This window comes from Diceros bicornis, chromosome 26 (genome assembly GCF_020826845.1).
Source record: "Diceros bicornis minor isolate mBicDic1 chromosome 26, mDicBic1.mat.cur, whole genome shotgun sequence".
Lineage (NCBI taxonomy): Eukaryota > Metazoa > Chordata > Mammalia > Perissodactyla > Rhinocerotidae > Diceros > Diceros bicornis.
In genome coordinates this window covers 8,792,339-8,813,486 of record NC_080765.1, presented here as the reverse complement: position 1 = coordinate 8,813,486, position 21,148 = coordinate 8,792,339, and the positions used below count along the sequence as shown (strand labels likewise).

General features: G+C 42.7%; 1 protein-coding gene across 1 annotated transcript in view; it reads left to right on the top strand.

The window, feature by feature from the left end:
- Positions 1-3,973: 3,973 nt before the first annotated feature.
- Positions 3,974-21,148, top strand: part of CYTH3 (cytohesin 3) — a 91,373-nt gene continuing 74,198 nt past the window's right edge. The window contains exon 1 of the mRNA XM_058569316.1: positions 3,974-4,117. Coding sequence (XP_058425299.1) covers positions 4,081-4,117 — 37 coding nt within the window. The 5' untranslated portion in view covers positions 3,974-4,080. The remainder of the gene's footprint in view (positions 4,118-21,148) is intronic.

The following is a 21,148-nucleotide window of genomic DNA, read 5'->3' as shown; positions in this document are numbered from 1 at the left end:
CATCACGGCTGGGACCTAATGACCTCACTGGGTGTCATGTAGCCTCTTTACAAAAACAATGAATGACCATCACTCATGGCTAGCTTTCACCATCCTGCAAGTCAAATTGCAGAATCCCATTTGCTCAGGCACAGTTAGGCCCTCTGGATACACAGCACTCAGGGATGGGTGTTGTTCTGTCACTTGGCTGCTGGCTAGGAGCACACTTTCTATTCAGAGCCCCATGATCACAGACAAATGTTCCATGTCCTTATATTTGTCATTTTCACCCTTTTTCTTTTTAACTGCCTGTCCGATAGTACACTCTGACCCCAGCATGGATTTTCCTGATGACTTGAAGCTGCACACTGCAGACTCTGACCAACTTCTGAAGGGGACCTTTTTAAATTAAAAATTTTTTTTTTGTTTTTGTTTTTAGTAGGTCAGGGATGTACTATAAAAATGAAGAACTAGATAAAAATAACACAGCTTTTTATTACTCCAGAAGACAACTTGCATGCAATAACTCTTAATATTGATGTTGCTGTGAGTAGGTATAATGCCTTTCTTCCAAAGACAAATAGCTTGAAGTGGTGGCCAAATTATTTTTTCCAAGTTTACCACTAATGAGAAATTTGACCGCCTTTGTTCTTGCAAAAATGCAAGTTACTAATCAATCTAAAAGGAATTAAGCTGCCCTTGGTAATGTGAGGCCAGAGAACTGATGTCAATTTTGTGGATTTCAGGGGAGAGAACAGGACCAAGGAACGACTGAAAGAGGCGACGGAACGCTGTGAAGGACGTGATGTCTGGGCTTTTGAAAATTTAATGAGAATGTGACTGACGCTTGGACCCTTGTTGTTTGCCTGGGCAGAGTGGAGAATGCTAATCTGCACAAGATCATCTCTATTCCAATGAGATGTTTTCTTTCCTAGATGAAATTAGATTTCTGAAAACATTCCTTTCATTTTGTGACTGTGAGCCGACAGCAAGCTGGCTGCTGTATGCGCCTTCCTTGGACTGGACCAGACCCCTGAGCAGATGTAACGGATTAGTCGAGGTTCCCATCTGCTGATGGTCACTGCTGTCTCTGAATCTCTTGACTGGTCTCAGCGGAGACAGGAACTGCTCTGTGCAGGGTCTGGAAGCAGCCGCAGCTCAGGCAGCGTGCGCAGCCTCTTTCTGGCCGAGCATGAAGAAATGGGCCTTGGCTCTTGTGACCTTTGCACTGGAAGAGGACAATTCTGTCTGATTTCACAGACTTCCACTTGGAGGATGGAGATGAATGTACAGAAGAGAAGTCCTCTGACCTTTCCAGAACGTGCACATTCTTGATTTTTTTAACTATTTCTGCAATGGTCAAAGGGCTGATAAGTGGGTTTCAACATGTTTTCAAGATGTCTCTCTGGCTGGCCCGTGGCTTAGCGGTTAAGTGCGTGCGCTCCGCTGCTGGTGGCCCGGGTTCGGATCCCAGGTGCGCACTGACGCACCGCTTCTCCGGCCATGCTGAGGCCGCGTCCCACATACAGCAACTAGAAGGATGTGCAGCTATGACATACAACTATCTACTGGGGCTTTGGGGGGAAAATAAATAAATAAATAAAATCTTAAAAAAAAAAAAGATGTCTCCCACTTTTGATTGCCCTGTTTGTCTAGCAGCAATAACAAACACTGTTGCTTCCTCCCCTTTTTTGACATGGCCAGGCCCTGCAGTGCATCATGGAGACAGAATAAATACAGACTATAGCCTCGGTCTGAAGGAGTTTCAAGGCTGCAAAGCCAACACACAGGAAACAGCGCACACTGTGAGAAAGGCTATAAATAGGGCAGGACACCAAAATTTCAATTAAATAATTATTTGTATAATTATTTGCTTAATGGCTGCATTCCTTCTGGGCCATAAGTCCCTTGAGGACAGGGACTGAATCTATCTTTTTCATCATTGTATTCCCAGCACCTGGGACAGTGCTTGGACTACAGCAGGGGGCCTACATGCGTATTATCTGACCAAATGTTTCCAACAAGGTTTGGGGTTTAACACCTGTTATCTTGGAGCGATGTCTGCTGCATGAATTGTTTTTCTTACACATTCCTTAATGCTTTCGACATCTGAGCAAACCACACACAAGCTGGACATGAAGTGAGTGCCTATCTTCATGAATAACTAGGATACTTAATGTTTCTATATGTAGGGGCAACCTGCATATGAGCAGATCAGATAACTGCTATCTTGGTGAGATTTAAGAGATACTGGAAAGCAGCCCTTTTCAAAAAAATCTAATTTTTCCATTAGATATTAATTCCTTTGAGTAGTGAAGGTTTTGAAGTCTTCTAATTTCTCCATTCTAGTGCAGAGATGACACCCTAAGCTGTTATTCTCCCAACATTTTTGCAAGCTTTGTCAAAACGGAGGCCTAGGCTACGCTATGGGGAATAATATAATATTCTGCTTACAAATAAGTGGGCTATGCTTTATTCTGATGGAAATAAGCTTAGATGGAGATCAGAGAAGCAGTTTTCAGATTTAAACTTTGAAAGAAGGACCTATGGATCACATTCTAAGAAACCTAAAGAATTAGGAATTGACATTTAAAAGCATTTATAATTGAGAGTATCTCTGAGTTCAAAGCTCCACATATCACATTGTCAAGTTCAAAGTATGCTGTCATTTTTCTCAGTAACTATGCTGTTATCTCCTAGATAACCAAGCTGCCAGGAACAAGATCAGGAAGTCAAGTCTGTGGCTGGGACTCAAACACATCTCCTGACGACCAGACCCCTTTTTATTGCTTATGTCACATATGCTGCCAAACATCTTATCTGCACCCAGAAGTGTGCCCGGTGGCTTGAGAAGCCCCAGAATGCTGGGTGTTTAATTCTTGAGATTATTGGGAGATTGAACTCTTCAGAATCATCCCACAACCTTGAACAAAAAAGTGAAAACTGTCCACTTTGATAAATGATGGCAAAAGGATGCTTGAACTCAATGGGCCATTTGTAAATATAAAACAGTTGCTGGAAAATTATATTAGAGATGAATTATCTCCTCCATCACAATGTTTCCTTTTCTTTAACGCAATTTAGTTCAAGCAAAATAAACAGAAAGGCTTGGGAGGGGCCACATTCAATGCTTCGGGAGGAGTTACGGGAAGCAAGACGCGGAGTGAGACAGGAGATCCACAGATCTGGAGCAGGGGCAGCCTGAGGCCTTCTGCCCAGGAGGCCTGTGCTAAGGACCCTGGGTGTGCCCACGGGAAATTGAATTCAGAGCTCCTTCTGCAGCATAAATCCAGGGCAGCTGGCAGCTTTCCAACGGAGACCGGAAGGAAACTGCAAGAGCATCTGAGACCAGACGGGCCAACCCCTACAGACCCCTTTGAGGGTGCGCCCCAGGTGTGCCGGATTGGCATTCGGTTCCAACCCCATGACAACGTTCATTTATAAACATTACACTTTGTTAATTTTAAAGTGCACTCATCGTCAGGAAAGGAGAGCCTCCATTATACATCAGAAAGCTGAAAGGCTGGACTACTCCGAAATTTCTCGGGGCCGGAGGGGGAAGGCCTGACTTTTGAATACGTGCGTTTCTTGATCTTTCTTCCTCAGTGCACGTGCGAGGAGGACCCGTCGCCGCAGGGTTTTGTAGAGTGGGCATTCCCGTGCCCTCCCGGACCCCACGTCTGTCCCCAAGCTGATCGAAGGCGGGAGGCGGGGGCAGCGGTCGACGCGTGGTTTGCCCCCGACGGTCCGGTCTCCGCCTCACCAGGCTCCCGGCGCGCGGTCCGGGCGGGGCCCAGCGCGCCGTCAGCCCCTTCGCCCGGTCCGGGGGAGTTCCCGAGGGGTCCGGGGTGGGGGGTTCCCGCGGGCGGGGCCGCGCGGCCTCGGGCCCCGCCCACCGCGCCCGGGGGCGGGGTCTGGCGTCACGTGACGGCGGCGCTGAGCGGCGAGCGCCCCGCCCGGTCGGAGGAGGCCCGGGCCGCCACCCGGCCCGCGCGCTGCTGGAGCCGTCCGGCTGCCTGCGCGCTCCACACCGCGGCGCCCACCGCCCGCGGCCCCTCGCCCGCTGGCCCCGGACTCGCCGGCAGCGGGAGCGGCCTCAAGATGGACCAAGACGGCGGCGGCGGCGAGGGCGGCGGCGGTGAGTGCCGGAGGTGTGGCGGGCCGGGCTGGCGGCCTGGGGCGGGGGTCGCGGGCGCGCCAGACGGGAGCGGGCGGCCGGTCCGAGGTCGGGGGTCCCGGGTCCGCCTGACGAGACGGGGTCCGGGCAGCGCCGGTGCCGGCTGGCGAGCGCCGAGGCCCGCGCTCGGGGCCCGAGGTGGGGGTCTGGGGGCCCAGGGGAGGGTCCGGCGGGGTGGCCGCCGAGCCCGAGCGGGGCTCCGGGGCGAGGCTGGAGTCGCCCGCCGGCCGGGGCCCCCGGAGGCTCGGGCTGGGGCTCGGGGGTCGCTCTCCTGGGGCGGGGGACGTTCGGGGAGACCTTCCCTGCCTCTTGTCGCCAAGGGCGTCCACGCCCTCCGGAGCCCCACTGCGGGAGGGTGACCCTTTCGGCGTCCCTTCTCAGGTGGTGGGAAGCGGGGACTCCACGGGAAAGGTGGAGGGGAAAGTTTTGAATCGGGGATCCTCCGGGTCCAGGAGGGGCGGGTGGGGGAGAGGGTTGAAGATCTGACAGTTTTTTGGGTTCAGGTCAGGAGTAGTTAGGGAGGGTCTCTTAGATGAGGAGGGGGCAGCTAGAGCACACGCATTTCATGCACTAGGAAACGTTACAGAGTGAGCAAAAAAGCTAAGTCCGAGGAGCCGAGGGTCGGATAAGGAGCTGCAGCCTGCCCCAGCGGTGAGACCATAAACCCGGGCGTGGGGAGCAGCTTCCCGAGGGGGTCGTGTCTGCCTGACGCTCAGTGACCTCTTGCTGGAAGATTCGCATTTGTTGTCAGTGATTTAGTGGAATACAAATTACTGTTGTGTCATGCTGCGAACTGCACCTTTAAAACAGAATAACGTGTCTGTCTAGTGTCTGTGTGTGTAGTGGGTTGTTGGTTTGGAACACGAAGCGCAAATACCCCTGTTTTGCAGGAACACCCGGAGTTGAGGTTCTCTACTTTTGCTCAAGATCACCTTTATGCTGACAGACCAAATCATCAGAACCCCTTGTAATAAGGGAGCATTTTGAAAAAATCTTAATTACAGGCTGCTGAAGCAGCTGTCTGTAAGAATCAGCAGTATTGAACGCTTCAGGATGAAGTGGTTATCAAGGTGCCTTCTAGAATTTAAGTGCTGCTCAGGGGGAAATGTTTTTGCCCAAAGGAGCGGTGCTGTGGCAGTGGTGGGAAGTTGGCACAAGTCGTGGCATTTGGCGAGTTCAGTTCGCATAGTTAAAGCTAGGGGTGGCACTGTGGCACTGAGTGGGTGTGTTGTTTATGAAAGAAAGTGCTGTGCAAAGGAGTGCAGTTGCAAACCCTCCTACAGCCAGGCTGGCTGTCTGAAGAGTCCAAGTAATGGATTCTCTGTGGATGCGTGCTTCCTGCCCATCACAAGTTGGGTGACACCACAGGCATAGCAGTTTTTCGTTTTTAGAAAATAAAGGCAACGGTCATATTTAAACGTTTGACATTCGAGTCAAGGGAGCCAGCTGGCTTGGCGATTTAGTTTGGAAGGTGTTTCCGACTCTGAGTTTAGAAATGTAGAAGACTTGAAGGTAAAAAAACAAAACAAAAGCAAGTATAAAGATTAAAAAAAAAAAAAAGGAAGCCAACGTGCCTGAGCAATTTATAGATCTTAAGTACTATAATGAAGGATGATATTAAGTATCAAAAGTCTTAAAACTTTCTTTGGGCTGTTCATATCTCTTCTGGGGATACAATCTTGAAATTGAAAAAAATATCTCATGCATGAAGATGTGCTTTACATACTATAATAGAAAATTGGAAACAGCAGTGCCTAATAGGATGATGGTGAGGTAAATTATGGAAAGTTTATTGGGTGAATTATTTTACAACCATTAGCAGTAAGCAGTTGTTTTCTACACCATGGTCTAAACAGTGTGAAAACTGGTCATATGATGGATGTTTTATTTTGTTTTTATATTTTCCAAATTTTTGGAATGATGTGTATTACTTTTGAATTTGGGGGAAAAAACATTAAAAAATGTACCTTGCAGTAGGAAAGGGGTATGTTTGTTTTTAATGTGTCATTTAATTTACCTCACTGGAACAGTCAACAATGAACAGATTTATTGATTGCCGACTAAAATGCCCCACAGCATGTCGGTGCTGGAAAACAACTTTTAACCTTTATTGATATGGTTTATTAAAATCTTTCTTCTTTGCATCATGGAAGACACTTAAAAATATGTTTGGAATCTTAGAATCTCCAAATCTTAGAATAAGTATATTTTTGAATAAGTGAAAGTCTGTCTCAGGGTTATGAAATAAGAGTTATTATATAGTGATTATTGTATAAATTTGGTTTGCCTGAATTTAACTCTGGATTGTTGGGGGTTTTGAAGTTAACGTACTTCTTTACAGTTCTTTAGTTATTACTACTACCATTTACATTTCTAAAAAAAATGCTTTGGTTTAAAATCCGTGTTTTTAAAAATAGAGGTCAGCCCTTTGAAGGAGAATAATTTCAGTTGCTAGTCATTTGCCAGCCAATTGTAAAACATAAATTTTTTTGGGTATATTTTTAGAGTATAGTACGAAACTTTGAACTATGTATGAGGAAGTCAGTTTCAGCTTTTTTATAAGATATGGTAGACCATCTATTCAAACAGTAGTTATGGCAGAGGTGAAAGATAATTTAAAAGGTCTTTTTTGCTAATGTGTTGGTCGGGTTAAAAGACTTTAAAAACAATTCCTACATGCTATTTTTATAATTTAAATTTTTGTCCAGGGTATTATTATTTGTTCTTTCAATGCAAGATAAGGAGAGAGGATGGTGATATGAATGGTTGGAAGGCAGTTCTGAGGAGGAACAAGTGGGGGGTACAAGATTAGAAGAACACATTGTTACTTGTAATGTGTGCAGAGTGTAGTTAAGGTATTTTCAATTCCTTTGGGGCCTTGTTGCCTTTCAGGTTTTCTAGAACGGTTCTCGAGATATGTCTCTACTTGGCAGGTGACTTTTAGTTTGGCTCATTGCCACCATCTAATGCTCAGTTTGGGAATGTCTGATTGATGTTCTTGAATGGACCATCTGTGGCAGATGAGGTGAATAACTCGAACCTCCCTACCCACACCTCTCCCCCCCAATCATTGTAGATGAGGGTTAAGTCTGCTTCATGTGAAAAGATGCTCAGCCTCACTCAGTAAAATAGATATAAATTAAGGCCGGGTTGAGATCCCAGATTTCACCTGTCAGGCAAGGGATAACCACCACATTTGAAACCATCTGTGGGCGATAGGAGTGTAAATTAGTTACAGCTCTTAAGGAGGCAGCACCAGCCCATGTCCTGTTGGCTCAGATCCATTGCTCGCCCTTCCCCTGCGGAGGGACTCCCTACTGCAGGCAACATTTCCCAGACCTTTGGGTCAGCTGGCTTGGGGCCACGTTTGGCCAATGGGAGCGGCTGGTGGGAGATTGCACGGTAGGAGGAGGGGAGAAACCGGGTTATCTCCCCTCTTGTTCTGCCGCAGACAGCGTCTCTGGCAGTTGCCTGGTCTCCTTTTGCCTCCAGCCAAGCACCTGAGCTTTGGAAGTACCTCTCTGTTGATCCTCCAACTTAGAGGTGGTAGCAGCTTCTTGCTCTGGGTAGTCTTCCCGTTTCTCAGCTCTTCCATCATGTGTGTAACCAATTCTTTGCATTAAATTCCCTCTGTTTCAACTCCTTAGAGGGACTTCTATTTCTCTGGGCGAACCCTGACACAGGGGCCTTGGGCAGCAGCTTTTAAAATTACAAGTGTGTAAATCCTTTGACCCAGCAGTACCAGTTCTAGGAATCCAACCTGCAGATGTATGTGTACGTGTGTGAAATACCATAGGGACGAGATTATTCATTGCATTGTTTGTGTTAGTAAAAGATAGAATATAACTCGAGTGTCCATCAGCAGCAGACTCGTCAGATAAATTGAAATATACCCAGATGGTGAATGAAGTTGTGTAGTTGTAGAAAGGAAGCTCTTTATGAATTGATATGGAAACATCTCCAAAATACCTTACTCAGTTACAGAAGCAAAGTCTAGGAAAATGTGCATTTGTGCTACCATTTCTGTTTAAAAAAAAAAAGTACTTGCATATGTATGAAAATTCTCAGGAATGCTAAACAAGGAACTAATAACAATGGTTACCTGTTTGGGGAGGAGGATGGGAGCTGAGCAGATGGGGAATGTAGGTACAAAGGAAACTTTTGTCATACGCCTTTTTATTTTTTGAAATTAAAAACAGTTTGTCTATCTTCACTTATTCCAAAATAGGAAAACAGTTTCACAGAAAAATAGTATGCTGGTAGGAAGCATCTTTTTTGAGAGAGTTTTTATATATTAAAAAATAACGATTAGTGTAAAATGTAGGAAGTTATAAAATACATTACCTATTTTTTCAGTCTATGCATAGGGAATTAACCACTGTTCTTTGAAATGTTGAAAAAGTGATGTGATAGGTGCTTTTAGAGTATGCTTAGAGCATATTCTCTTCTAGAACATTTATTTCTTCAACAAGTATCGATACCATCCCTACCAGATGCCAGGTCCCGTGCTTGGTACAACAGTGAATAGTAGTGAGTAAGGTGGATGAACTTCCTGCATTCCTGGAGCTTTGTTGAGATGGGAGACAGACGAAAAAGGATATATAAAATAATTGCAGATTACGCTAAGTGTGCTGAAGGAAATCACGAAGGAGGTTGAGGGAGAGAGTTGGGGTGGGTGGGGTGTGGGGTGGTAGAGGTGTAGGTAGAGTCAGGGGGCCAGGGGAGGCCTCTTGGAGGAAATGTCCTTTCAGGTGCAACCTAAAGGGTTTGGTGGCCCACGTGGAGGGAGAGTTCCCTGAAGTTCCCACTGAAGGGGATGAGTACAGCCAGAGGATTGAAGGACGCTCTATGTGGCCTCGACAGAGCATAAACCGGGGCCATATCAGGCAGTTTCTGTAAGTAAGGAATTCACATTTTATTCTAAGTGCATAAAGCCAAAGAAGGATTTTAAACAGGGGAATGACGTTTGGCTTACGTTTCAATAATTTTGGCTAATTACATAATGCTCTCTGTGTCTGTTCTGTCCTGCGTGCCTTATGTATCTTAACCTATTTACTCTTCACAATAACCCTGTTAGCTACGTAACATTATCACTGTTTACAGATGGAAATGGAGAATGGAGGCATGGGGAAGCTGAATAACTTGCTCCACATTCACAGCAGTAAGTGGCGGAGCTGAGATTTGAACCCGGGCGTTTGGCTTCAGAGGCCGTATTCTGAACCATTGTACTCCCTGCCTTTTTTTTTTGTTTTTTTTTTTTTTTGGAGGAAGATTAACCCTGAGCTAACATCCATTGCCAATCCTCCTCTTTTTGCTGAGGAAGGTCGGCCCTGGGCTAACATCTGTGCCCATCTTCCTCTACTTTATATGGAACATCTGCCACAGCATGGCTTGACAAGCGGTGCGTCAGTCTGCGCCCGGGATCCGAACCTGTGAACCCCGGGCTGCCGAAGTGGAGTGTGTGAACTTAACCGCTATGCCACCGGGCCGGCCCCTCTGCCTTTTTAAGAAGAGTGTTCTTGGCTACTGAGTACAGAATGGATTGGAGGAGGGGAGAAGAGGACATGGGGACACCAGTGAGGGAGCTGTTGCAGGGGTTCAGGTGAGAGAGAGCGTGGCGGGTTAGGTGGCGGTGGTGAAAGTGAAGATATAAGACAAATCTATATAAAAACAGACAAGTACGGAAAACAATGAAACAAACACTCATGTTACCCTGACTCAGAATTAATATAATAGCTGTTAATGTTCTGTCATATTGTTTTAGGTCTATAAAAAAAATAATTAAAGCATTACAGATAAGTCTCGCCATATCCACATACGGCAGCAGCATTCTTCCCAGTTGCTCAGGGCAAAACTGTGGTGCCATCTTTCACTTCTTTTGCCTTCGCCTTCTAACTTTCTCCCTGCTGTCATCCTGTCTACACAGCAGCCAGAGTGATCCCCTTAAGACATAGATGATGTCACTCTCAAAGTCCACACTGTCCTCAGCTTACTCAGAATCCTATCCACAGCCTAACCATGGCCCACAGGGCCCTACAGTGTAGGGTCCATGTGCTCTAGGCCAGGGGGCTGCAAGCTTTTTCTATAAGAGGGCCAGAGAGTAAATATTTTTGGCCTTATACAGTCTCTGTCACAAATTCTTCTTTTTCATAACCCTTTAAAAACATGAAAACCCTTCTTACCTTGGGGGCTGTCCGTGGCCCCTGCTCTGGTCTCCTGCTCAGCACCCTTGTCACCATGCTGGTCTCCTTGCTATTCCATCAACTTGCCAAGCTCACCTCTGCCTTGGTGCCTTTGCCCTCTCTGTTCCCACAGTGGTTTCCCCTTAGAAGTCTCATGTCGTGCTTACTTCCTTCGTTGAGGGTTCGGTTCAGATGTCTCCTTACCACTGATGTCTTCCTTGACCAGCCTGTCTGACACAACACCCCATTGTCACTCTTTCCCCTTCCCCAGCTTTCTTTTTCTTCTTAGCACTTATCACTCCTTACGCATTATATATTGGTTCATTGTTTGTCTCTTCTCTCTTAGAATGGAAGTTCTATGAAAGCAGGAGTATTGTCTGCTTTTATCTACTGCTGTATCTCCAAGACCTGGACCACAGTGCATAGTAGTAAATATTTCAGTAAATATTTGTTAATACCGAATAAAGTTGAAGGCACTTCTGTCCAGCAGTTCCTGGTCCTGTTCCCCTCCTTCCCTTTGTATGTCCTAAACGAAACCATTATGAATTTGATGTGGATCCTCTGGTATAGTTTTCATGCTTTAGCAGATGTGTGTGTCCGTGGGTATATAGATCTTTTTGGTTTGTTTTAAAAACTTGTAAAAAAGGTATCATACTATATGTCATGTTCTGCAGCTTGCATTTGAGGTTATCCGTGTTATTCTATATAGACCCTGTTTATTTTTTAACTACTATAACATTTTATTTCTCTTGTCCTGTGTTGGATTTCTACATTGACTTTTCATTGTTGTTACAAACAATACTAAGGTGAACTCCTCAGGCTTGTCTCCTTGTACACGTGTGTGAAAATTTTTCTAGAATATATCTTTAGAACTGCAATTGTGGGTTGTAGGTATGCTTTTGGTTTCCCTAGATACTGACAGATTGCTTTCTCTTGAGGAGCATTCTAATCAGCTCTTGGCGTTTGTCAGACTTTTAAATGTTTGCCTGTCTCAGGAGTAAGAAATGGTGTATTGTTTTAATTTACATTGCTTTACTAGTGAGGAGACGTATTTTTGGAGAATTGAATAGGCATACCGACAGCTTGGAGGTTAGAGGTGAAGGAACTGCAGGGATCAAAGATGACTTCTAGGGCCGGCCCCGTGGCTTAGTGGTTAAGTGCGTGCGCTCCGCTGCTGGCGGCCCGGGTTCGATCCTAGGCGCACCGGCGCACCGCTTCCCTGGCCATGCTGAGGCCACATCCCACATACAGCAACTAGAAGGATGTGCAGCTATGACATACAACTATCTACTGGGGCTTTGGGGGGAAAAAAAAGATGACTTCTAGGTTTCTGGCTTGTGTGACTAAGTGGGTGGTGCTCCTGCTTAGTGAGAAGGGGAAGCCTTGGGAGGCAGGACTAGGAGAAAACCACTTGGAGGGTCCATTTGTTTTTTGTCGAAAATGTCATTGTTTTGCCCTCACTTTTGAAGGATATTTTCACTAGGTGTACTGTTGTAGGTTATCAAGTTAATTTCTTGCAGTGCTTCAACATGTCATTTCATTGCCTCCTGGCTTCCATGGCTTCTGTTGAGAAATCAGCAGGATCGGTCTTGTCCTTCTTTTAAGGTAGCCTGTCCTTTTCCCTCCTTTGCCTGCTTTTAAGATTTTTCTCTTTGCCTTTGGTTTTCAGCTGTGTTACTGTGGTGTGCCCAGATGTGATTTGCCTTCAATCTATCCTGCTTGGGATTGGTGGTGGTGGTGGTTCTTTTTGGTAGTGCTGTGACAGGACTTGCTCTTACTTTAGATTTGGAGAATTCTTGGTCACTGTCTCTTCACTCATTACTTTGTCTGCATTCCCTGTCTCTTCTTCTAAGACTCTAGTTACCTTTTCATTATGTCCTGTATGTCTCTGAGACTCTTTTCTGTGTTCTTCATTCTTTTTATCTCTCCATGCTTCACTCTATATATTTTCTTCTGACCTATATTCCGGTGTATTAATCTTCTCTTCAGCTCTATTTAATCTGCTATTAAATCCATCTATTGAGTTCTTAATTTCAGTTATTGTCTTTTTAGTTTTCTTGATTCTTTTTTTAGATTCTAACTTCCTGCTGAAAATTTTCATCTTATCAGTTAATTTCTTTATAGTATTAATCACAGTTATTGTAAAGTTTATGTCTGATAACGTCAACATTTGAGTATCCTGTGAGTATATTCTGTTACCCTTGGTTTTCAGTCATGTGATCTTGACTCTAGATATGCCTGTTAAGCTTTAAGTAGACAACGTGTATGAAACATTGTAGAGATAATTTGAGACTCTGGCTATCTTCCTCAAGAGAGGCTTCTGGCAGGCGGTTAAGGTAGGGAAATACCAGTTTAAAATTGTGAGGATTGGTCTACTTCTGGTTTACCCTTCTCCTGGAGTATAGCTCTTTGGTGGTCCCAGCTGAAAGCCTGGGGTGTTTACCAGGTCTCTTCTACTCAGCAGCCCCTGAACTCTAATTTTTGTCCCCCCAGTCTCCTAAGACTGCTGGAAATTCTGCTCACCTTCTCAGATTATCAACCACTTGTTTCTGCTTAGGTTCTTGTCCTCTCCGCTTCTGCTGTGAATTGGCAAATGTCTCAAGGAGAAAAGTGACTCAGACTATTAGACTCACCTCTCTGCACTTACCTCTCTGGGATCCTGGCCTCCTAAGTCCTCACTGCATTGGTAGCTCTCTAATACCTTCAAACAGTTGTTTCTTGTAATTTGTTCAGCTTTCTTAGTTGTTCTTGACAGAAGCGTTGGTCTGCAGAAAACTAGTCAGTTTTTACTGGAAGCAGAATTTTGGTATTTAAAATTGGACTTGTTCATGAGATACGCTGGTGGAGATGGTAGAAAGGCAGTCGACTACGTGAGTCTGCTGCTTAGAAGACCAGCCTGGGTAAGAGATAAACGTTGGGAAGACTTTAATTCATTTTTAATTCATGGGAATGGATGAATGAGATCCCTTAGGGGAGAGAGTTGAGAAAAATGCCCGGACTGAAGACAGCCCAGTAAAGAAGACCGGGAAAGGGTAACCAGTGAGGTTGAGGGAACCTTGAAGATTGTGTGGTATTGCAGAAATTGAATGCTCTTGAGAGGTGGACTAAAATGAGGATAGAGAAGTGTCTACTGGATTTGGTGACTTAAAAAAATAAAAAGGAAGTTTGTCATATTAATGAGAATAGAGGGAAAGCCAGAGTAGGGGCTTTCTGAGGAAAAGGCAACTAAACATTTCTCCACTAAATCCTTTTGATAGAGGACCCCCAACAGTAATTCATATCAGGTGAGTTAGAATAGTATTGCCATTTGCATGCACACACTTTTAGTATAAATAACTTTTGGAGTGATAGATTAGTTTTAAAATGTTATTGGTGATCTTTTAGGAAGCAGGTTTATCAATTTGTAATATAGGACTATTGAAACTTTTGAAGTGAAATGAAATGAAGAAACAGGTTTTATCAAAGTATCCTAAAAGCTGCTTAAGATATAATAAATATTTTGAAGTTGTGGGAAAATGAGTATATAATTTAAATGAGTGGAAAATACATGACTCTCCATCCTGGTTTTTGAAGTTAAACTTATAAACTTTTACTAGTTATTGTCGATTCCCCAATTGCCATGATAGAATAGACACGCAATTCTGTAGTGTTCTATAATTTGGCTGGAGACAAATCAAGAATTTATTTTGGATAAATCTTTATTATGTCAATATTAGAAAAGACTCACCTGAGTCAATTTAGTTGGCTAAGAAGATTTTGTAATTTACTTTCACAGAGCAAATTTGCTCTTTTAGCTGGCTTAGTTTTCAGTAAGTCACCAGGAGCACTGTTCAAATAGGAGAAAATAAGTTCCTACCTTGCATTCTCAACAGGGCTATTTTAAATGACTGTATTCTTCTCTTCTTTTTGAAAAACTTATTCCTGTACTTCAGAAATAAAAACAACAGTTTGCTCTAGAACTGGGCATTTTAGTGATGATTGAAAAGTATTTCCCAATATCTAGGTAATTAATTTTTTTTTCTGTTTTCATCCAGATGTTTGGCAATGTGTAGATACAGCCTTACTGCAGTTTTCTAATTCACTTTCATGGGAACATATAATATTCTCCGTTTATTTTGGACAGTGGAGTTTCCTTTTTCTGTGGACAGATACATATGAAACACATGCTCTTCGAGTGGAGTTTGTGGTCCTCTGAGAATTCTCTGAAGGAGGAAATGGGCTGACCTATTTGGTTGCTATGAAGTAAAAACAATCTTGTTTTCATTTTTTAGTGAACATCTGGGTTGCATTTATTATTTTACATTCTGGAAGTTCTTTAAAACCACAGTTTGATAATATGAGGATTCATTAAAGCAGTAGCTATTTAGCTGTTTCAATAGTTCATTTAAGTTCCGGGGTGGCTGATAGATTTTTTAAAATAGTAAATGTTTTTTTCCTTTCTATAAAATATAAATTTTATATAACAGCCCTTGATTTTAGACCATAAAATGGGATCTAGGTATTTTGGGGCAAGGGGGAAGGAATGGTCAACCGGCTTATTTCTCTGTTGCCCCTTGCCAGAAAGTTTGTGGCCATTGGTATGGCTGTATTTGACTCTCTGTAACAGACACTGTTGGTCCCTATCACAGTTCCATCCTCCCTGTCTTCCTTGTAAAGAATCCTGATTTGTTCAGGTATCTACCCATAGGGAAGGGAACTTGATCACAAGGGAGTAAATCTTAAGTGTGAAACCAGGCGAGGTAATCCCTTTTTCCTTATCATTGATTGGAGGAGGGATGTGAAACCCTAGTCTGGCCAATGAGCCACCTGTGAAGGGCAGTTTGCAGGGGGACTTCTTGGAAACGTTTCTTCCTTAGAAAAAGAAACAGTCCCTTTACTTATGGTGGACTTTTTAGGGCCTGGTTGGGTAGCCATCTTGCATTCATGATGTCCCTTAAGTCTGTCCAGTTCCAGGCCCACATGCTGAGGATGACCAGCTAGATCCTTGATGATGTGGTTGAATTGCTGAATTTCACCCACCCTGGATCCTCCCTGTCTCCACACTTCCTGTCATGTGGGACAGTAAATACCCTTCTTGTTTACATGGTTGAGTAGAGCTAGGAGCGCAGGCATCTCGCCTGATATTGGCCACAGCAGCAGGCAGGTTTCATTCTCTGACCCAGTGAGGATCTCATCCCCACAGAGTGCAAAGAGGAAGCCTCTTTTCTCTTCCATAGTATTCATTAAGCGTGTATATTTATCACTTTAAGAACTGAGCTAGGTTATATTTTCTTTTTGAGACTAACACCTTCTTCCACTTTTAGTAAAAGAAAATATATTTTCATATGCTTACAAATCCATTGGTTTCATTTGGCAAATCCCTTATGATTACATTTATTTTAACACAGAAATATTTTTAAAAATGCAGTAATCAAAAGTGGCAGGGGCTGGCCCCGTGGCGTAGTGGTTAAGTTTTCGTGCTCCGCTTCGGCGGCCCGGGGTTCGAAGGTTCGCATCCCGAGTGCAGACCAACGCACCGCTTATGAAGCCACGCTGTGGCAGGTGGCCCACATATAAAGTAGAGGAAGATGGGCACGGATGGTAGCCCAGGGCCAATCTTCTGAGCAAAAAGAGGAGGATTAGCAACAGATGTGGCTACTCTTCCTTGCCAAAAAAAAAAAAAAAAAGTGACAGACATTGGCCATTTAATATTCTTTTAGAAGACAGGACTTCCTTTTAGTTCTTAGTAGAGAGGAAATAAAATGCTCAAGAATGTCCTTTTCTAAGTTTCAGTAATTAGATTAAAATTTTTTTGAATTGAGACAGACAAATGAATTCATTTTTGTTTGTGTTAGAGTATGGGAAAATTGGAAGATTTTGGTGACTATTAAACGTTTGGCCGTTTCACACGATGAGGCCATATTTCCCGAGTGTGGGAGGACAGTGATCATGCAGGCTTTGATTCAGTGTATGACTGCACTTCTGAGAGCATGAACCATTTCAAGAATAAAATGATGCCTTTCATTGCCTTACGTAAAAAGACTCTTAATATTGGATAAGCGTCCTTCTAAAATGTTGTATTTTCTCGGGAATCACACATTATCTGCTGTGGATCCCCAAAGTAACATGTTTCTAAAACTTAGCTTTTTCTTTTAAAGTAGTGGTTAAGCTGTATACTAGTCAAATAGTTACTATGATGTTTTTATTTTTGCAAAAGAAAGTTAGATGCCTTCTCCCCTTCCTTCCTATGATCAGACTGGTCTTTTTACTCAAAATCTTGCTCATTAGACTCTTGCCTGGTGGCGTTCCCTACTGGTGGAGAGCAGAGTCCGAGTGCGTGTGGGTCCCACGCTCATTTGGCACCCCCACTCATTGTTCTGCCTCGCAGATGCCCAGTAATTTGGCTGGACACGCAGAACATGACTAATTTTTTTTTTTTCAATTTGGAGAGAACATAAGCTGAAATATTTCCCTGGATTTTGCTGTTATTAGTGCTTAAACATTTGGTTTTAGGATTTAAGTCTCTGTTACCTTCACAATGCCTCCACCCTCCTCCCCTTTTTTCCTCCACTGTAGGGGAGTCTGGGGCCTTCTCTCCTGCGTGGTTTGTTTTTTTTTTTTTTTTTTTTTTTTTTTGCTGAGGAAGATTAGCCCTGAGCTAACATCTGTGCTCATCTTCCTCTATTTTGTATATGGGCTGCTGCCACAGCATGGCTTGATGAGCGGTGCCTAAGTCCGAACCCGTGAACCCTGAGCCACTGAACCGGAGTGCTCGAACTTAACCACCACGCCACTGGACCAGATGGGGCCTTCTCATTTTGCCTGTCTTCCCGTCAAGTATTATGATCCTGGTGAAGAGGAGACTATCCTGCATGTAAAGCTAATAAAGACTATTTCAGAAGTGTTCTAGCTAGTTCTGCATTAGAAATTTTATCTCCCTTTTCCATGTCACCTGTAAAGATTTGAGGTAGAGTAAAAAAGAATTTCGCTCTGGAGAGAAAAATCTGTATCCTAGTCCTTCCAACCACCTTGAGATTTGGTGCAGGCCTGCCCAGGAGTTCTGAAGTCGGGGGCACGCCCTCAGGCCCACTGCCTGAGCCAGTGGTCGGTTGCTGGCCAGCTCCCTTCGGAGAGAACATGTAGAAGTTCTATAATCACATTAGCTTGGCGTGGGTGATTTTATCTTGGTTTTAGCAATCAAGAAAATAGATTGTGACTGGGAATTTCAGAAACAGATTTGACAGGAGAGCCATTTCCATTTCCTTAATTAAAGAGTTATAAAGTTATTGATGATCAGGGCCATTCCAACTTTCACTGGAGACATTGAAGGCCAAACTTGGATGGTAATACTAACCCGAACATGTTCCCCAAATGCTAGAGAGGGGAGTCAGTCTTTTAGGATAAGCCCTTAATGAGATTGTTTCTACATATTTTATTGAAGCTCTTTTTTCCTAATGTCCCTAAACATGTCCCTCCCTCCCTCCTTCTAGAGACTGTTATTTTCATCCATTCATTGGACTCTGGAACCATGGGATCATCACAGCACCATGGTGGGCAGCCTTTCTTGTTCTCCACCATGCTTCTTGGCTGACTTTGTTGGGATGGATCATGCCAGAGATAACCATGCAGCTATTCCTTCCCCAATAATCTTAGTCCTGTAAGATTGGAGAGACCCCTTCCTCCCGTGTGGTCTATGGGAATTAGGATTTCAGGATTTTTGCCTGCTTCTTGTATCAAGTCAGCCATTGAAGGATATTTCAGATAATTTCCCCAGTTCAAGGCAGGAAATCAACTGTAATGTTAACGGTTTGTTCTGAGAATTTGTATCTCTACTTTCTGCACACTTACACAAGCTTGTTCAAATGTTGAACTGATTGTTATTTGTCGTTGACATGTTTTTAAGTAAATCTATGCAGCTCTGGCATTTCTAGCCTTGAGTCTTTGTGTAAGTTACTTAAGCTCCTTAAGCTTCAAGCTTCTCATCTTTAAAACTAACATTAAAAGACCCACGTGAAATTGTTTAATGAAGAATTTATCAAAAATCCCAAACAATTAATAGGCATTTAAAACTGTTAGTCATCAACATATTAAGCCCCTGGCCCACATTTATATACTAAGCAGGGCAAATTGGAAGTACTGTTGTATTGGGGTTTAGGAATAACTGATGATTGGCAATATGATTACCGTATCTCTTCTCCTCTAACTTTGTATTTTGAAAATTTTCAAATCTACAGAAAAGTTGAAAAAATAGTGCAGTGAATACCCATTTATTTTGACCTAAATTCAGCAGTTGCTACTACCATTTTGCCACGTTTGCTTTATCTCCCTCTAATACATGCTATAATTTCTTTTTTGGCTGAATCATTTGAAACTAAGTTACATATATCATAACACTTTATCCCTAAATACTTTAGCCTTCATCTCCTAAGAACAGTCTCCTATTTGACCACAACCATTATCGTACTTAAGAAAACTAACAGTAATTCCATAATATCGTGTCACATGTAGTCCAAATTCTGCTTCCCCCATTTGCTCCCAAAATGTCTTTTATAGCTATTTTTCTTACCTATCTAGGCTCTACTCAACGTTTACACCTTGTATTTAGCTATGTCTCCTCAGTCTTTAAAAATTTTTTTTCTTGTTTTTTTGGTGACAGTGACTTTTTTGAAGAGTCCAGGCTAGTTGCCTAATATCATTATTTGCATCCTGTATAGTCTAGATTACATGTATAAGCAGAAGAGAGAAGTGCTTTGGTTTCTTTAATGCTCTTTTTTATTGTAAATATGTTAAAATCATCTACTTGATTCAATGTCAAAGTCACCTTATTTTTCTTGTTCTTTGGTAAATGTGGATTAGATTGGGAAGCAAAAGGAGTTACTAAACGGCTCAGATGTCAATGGAATATGTGCGTGGGTGGACTTGGAACAAATACACACAGTGGTTTGTTAGACCTACCCCCATATGGAGGTGATTAGTTATCTGGCTTAATGTAGTAAGGATTTTATTTTAATATTTGGCCATGGCTTTATAAAGAAATGAGCTTTAGAATTGGAAAATTTAGTAAGACAAACTATATTTACATAACACAAAAGAGATGCTTTTGCTGCCAGATCCTTGGATGAAGAACAAACCTTAAATCTCTCAGGAATGAGTCTTTTTCTTCTTCCCTCCCTCAGTGCTTTCCTATTGGCTTTAAAAATCTTTAAACTTCAGCTCAGCTGAGACTAGTACAGGATCCAGCTGTAACTTTTTTGTTGTTGTTAGTATATCCGGTGATGGTCATAGCGAACTCATTGTATGAAAATTCAATAAAGGAAAGGGCAGGGTGGGAAAAAAATGACACTCCATAAAAATATTCAAGAAACAGCAACAGGATCTAGGAGTCTCCCTTTCAGACGACTGATTTAGATTCCACCCTGAAGTACTCATTTTGTTTCTGACCCGTCAAGTAGGCGTTTAGTTTTCCCCATTTAATCACATTATGTATACAACCATGTAACCAGAGAATATACAGGAGGCTGGCATATTGTTTTCAGTGGGAGGCGGAAAATAGCAACTGTGAGAACGCAGAGGCCCAAACCCTCCTAATGTAAAATGGGGTGAGGGTTGTCAAAATATCATTCCCGTTCATATAGAGGCACAGCGATCTGTGAAAGGGAGCCGAGCTCTCCTTTCTTAGAGCTGTTCAGTAGTACTCATATTTATGCATTTACTAGAGAGCACATAAGTACAGAATCAGCAGTTCAGTCAAATTAAATTTCAAATTTACATGTCTGCTTCGATGTAATTACTATAAAACCTTCACATCTTTGATCAACTCTGTCTTTTGAGGACCAAGTACATATCATCACCCTGTAGCTGAAGATAGATTATGTGTTTCAAAATAGTTTTTGTGATAAATGTAATTATCATAAGACTAGTGATTTTCACATACTTATGTGTCTTGAGCATTTCGTTTTTCTTTTTTTATCTTAAGGAGGTCAGATTTCTCAGATTTCTTCTAATTGTAGCCAGACATCCTGTTTGGGAGCTATTGGAGACCAGGGCTGCCTGTGAAGAAATGCTGCAGTTCTGTAGTAGTCTTCTGAGTTGTTCTTTTTAGATTTGATTTTATGGACAGATTTCTTTGAAATCCCATACCCTATTTTTAGATGATCTCTTTACATTTCTGTGGTTCAGGGCATCAGTAATAAATATATTTATTATCCAGCACAAAAATATTGTTCACTGTCTTACAGCTGTTTAGACTTTATAGGAAAAATAAACCAGTGACACTTCAGTGGCTCTAATAAATGAGTACTACTAAAGGAATTTAAGAGAACTTGGTTCTCTTTCACAGCTCATTGTTATGTCTGTACCAGTATGAATGATATTTTGAAGAATCCTTGCCTGTTTTACACTAGAACAGTTAGTCTCCTGGGTTTTCACAAGTTACTATTTTCTGCCTCCTACTGAAAGAAACGTTTTTGTAACCCTTCCAGAAACTTCTTACTTATCTCCTCTACCTCTCTCCTCCATTTTTACTCACAGATTTCTTTAGTTTAAACTTAGGAATAGTCTGGAAGCTTCTCAGATTTATAAGTAATTGGTTTGCTGTTCTGTATAGTATCCGAGACCCTTATTCTCTTGAAGTAATGTTTGATCTACTACGCTATTAACAGGAGTGAGGGATTGTGAACCTGGAGTCTGACTTGGTAGTAAAGTACCTATTCTCTTTTTAAAAAAATTGAAGTATAATCACATAATAGTCACCTGCCTTGAAAGTATGCAATCCAGTGTTTTTTAGTATATTCATAAAGCTGTGCAACATTCACAATTCAGTGGTTTTTAA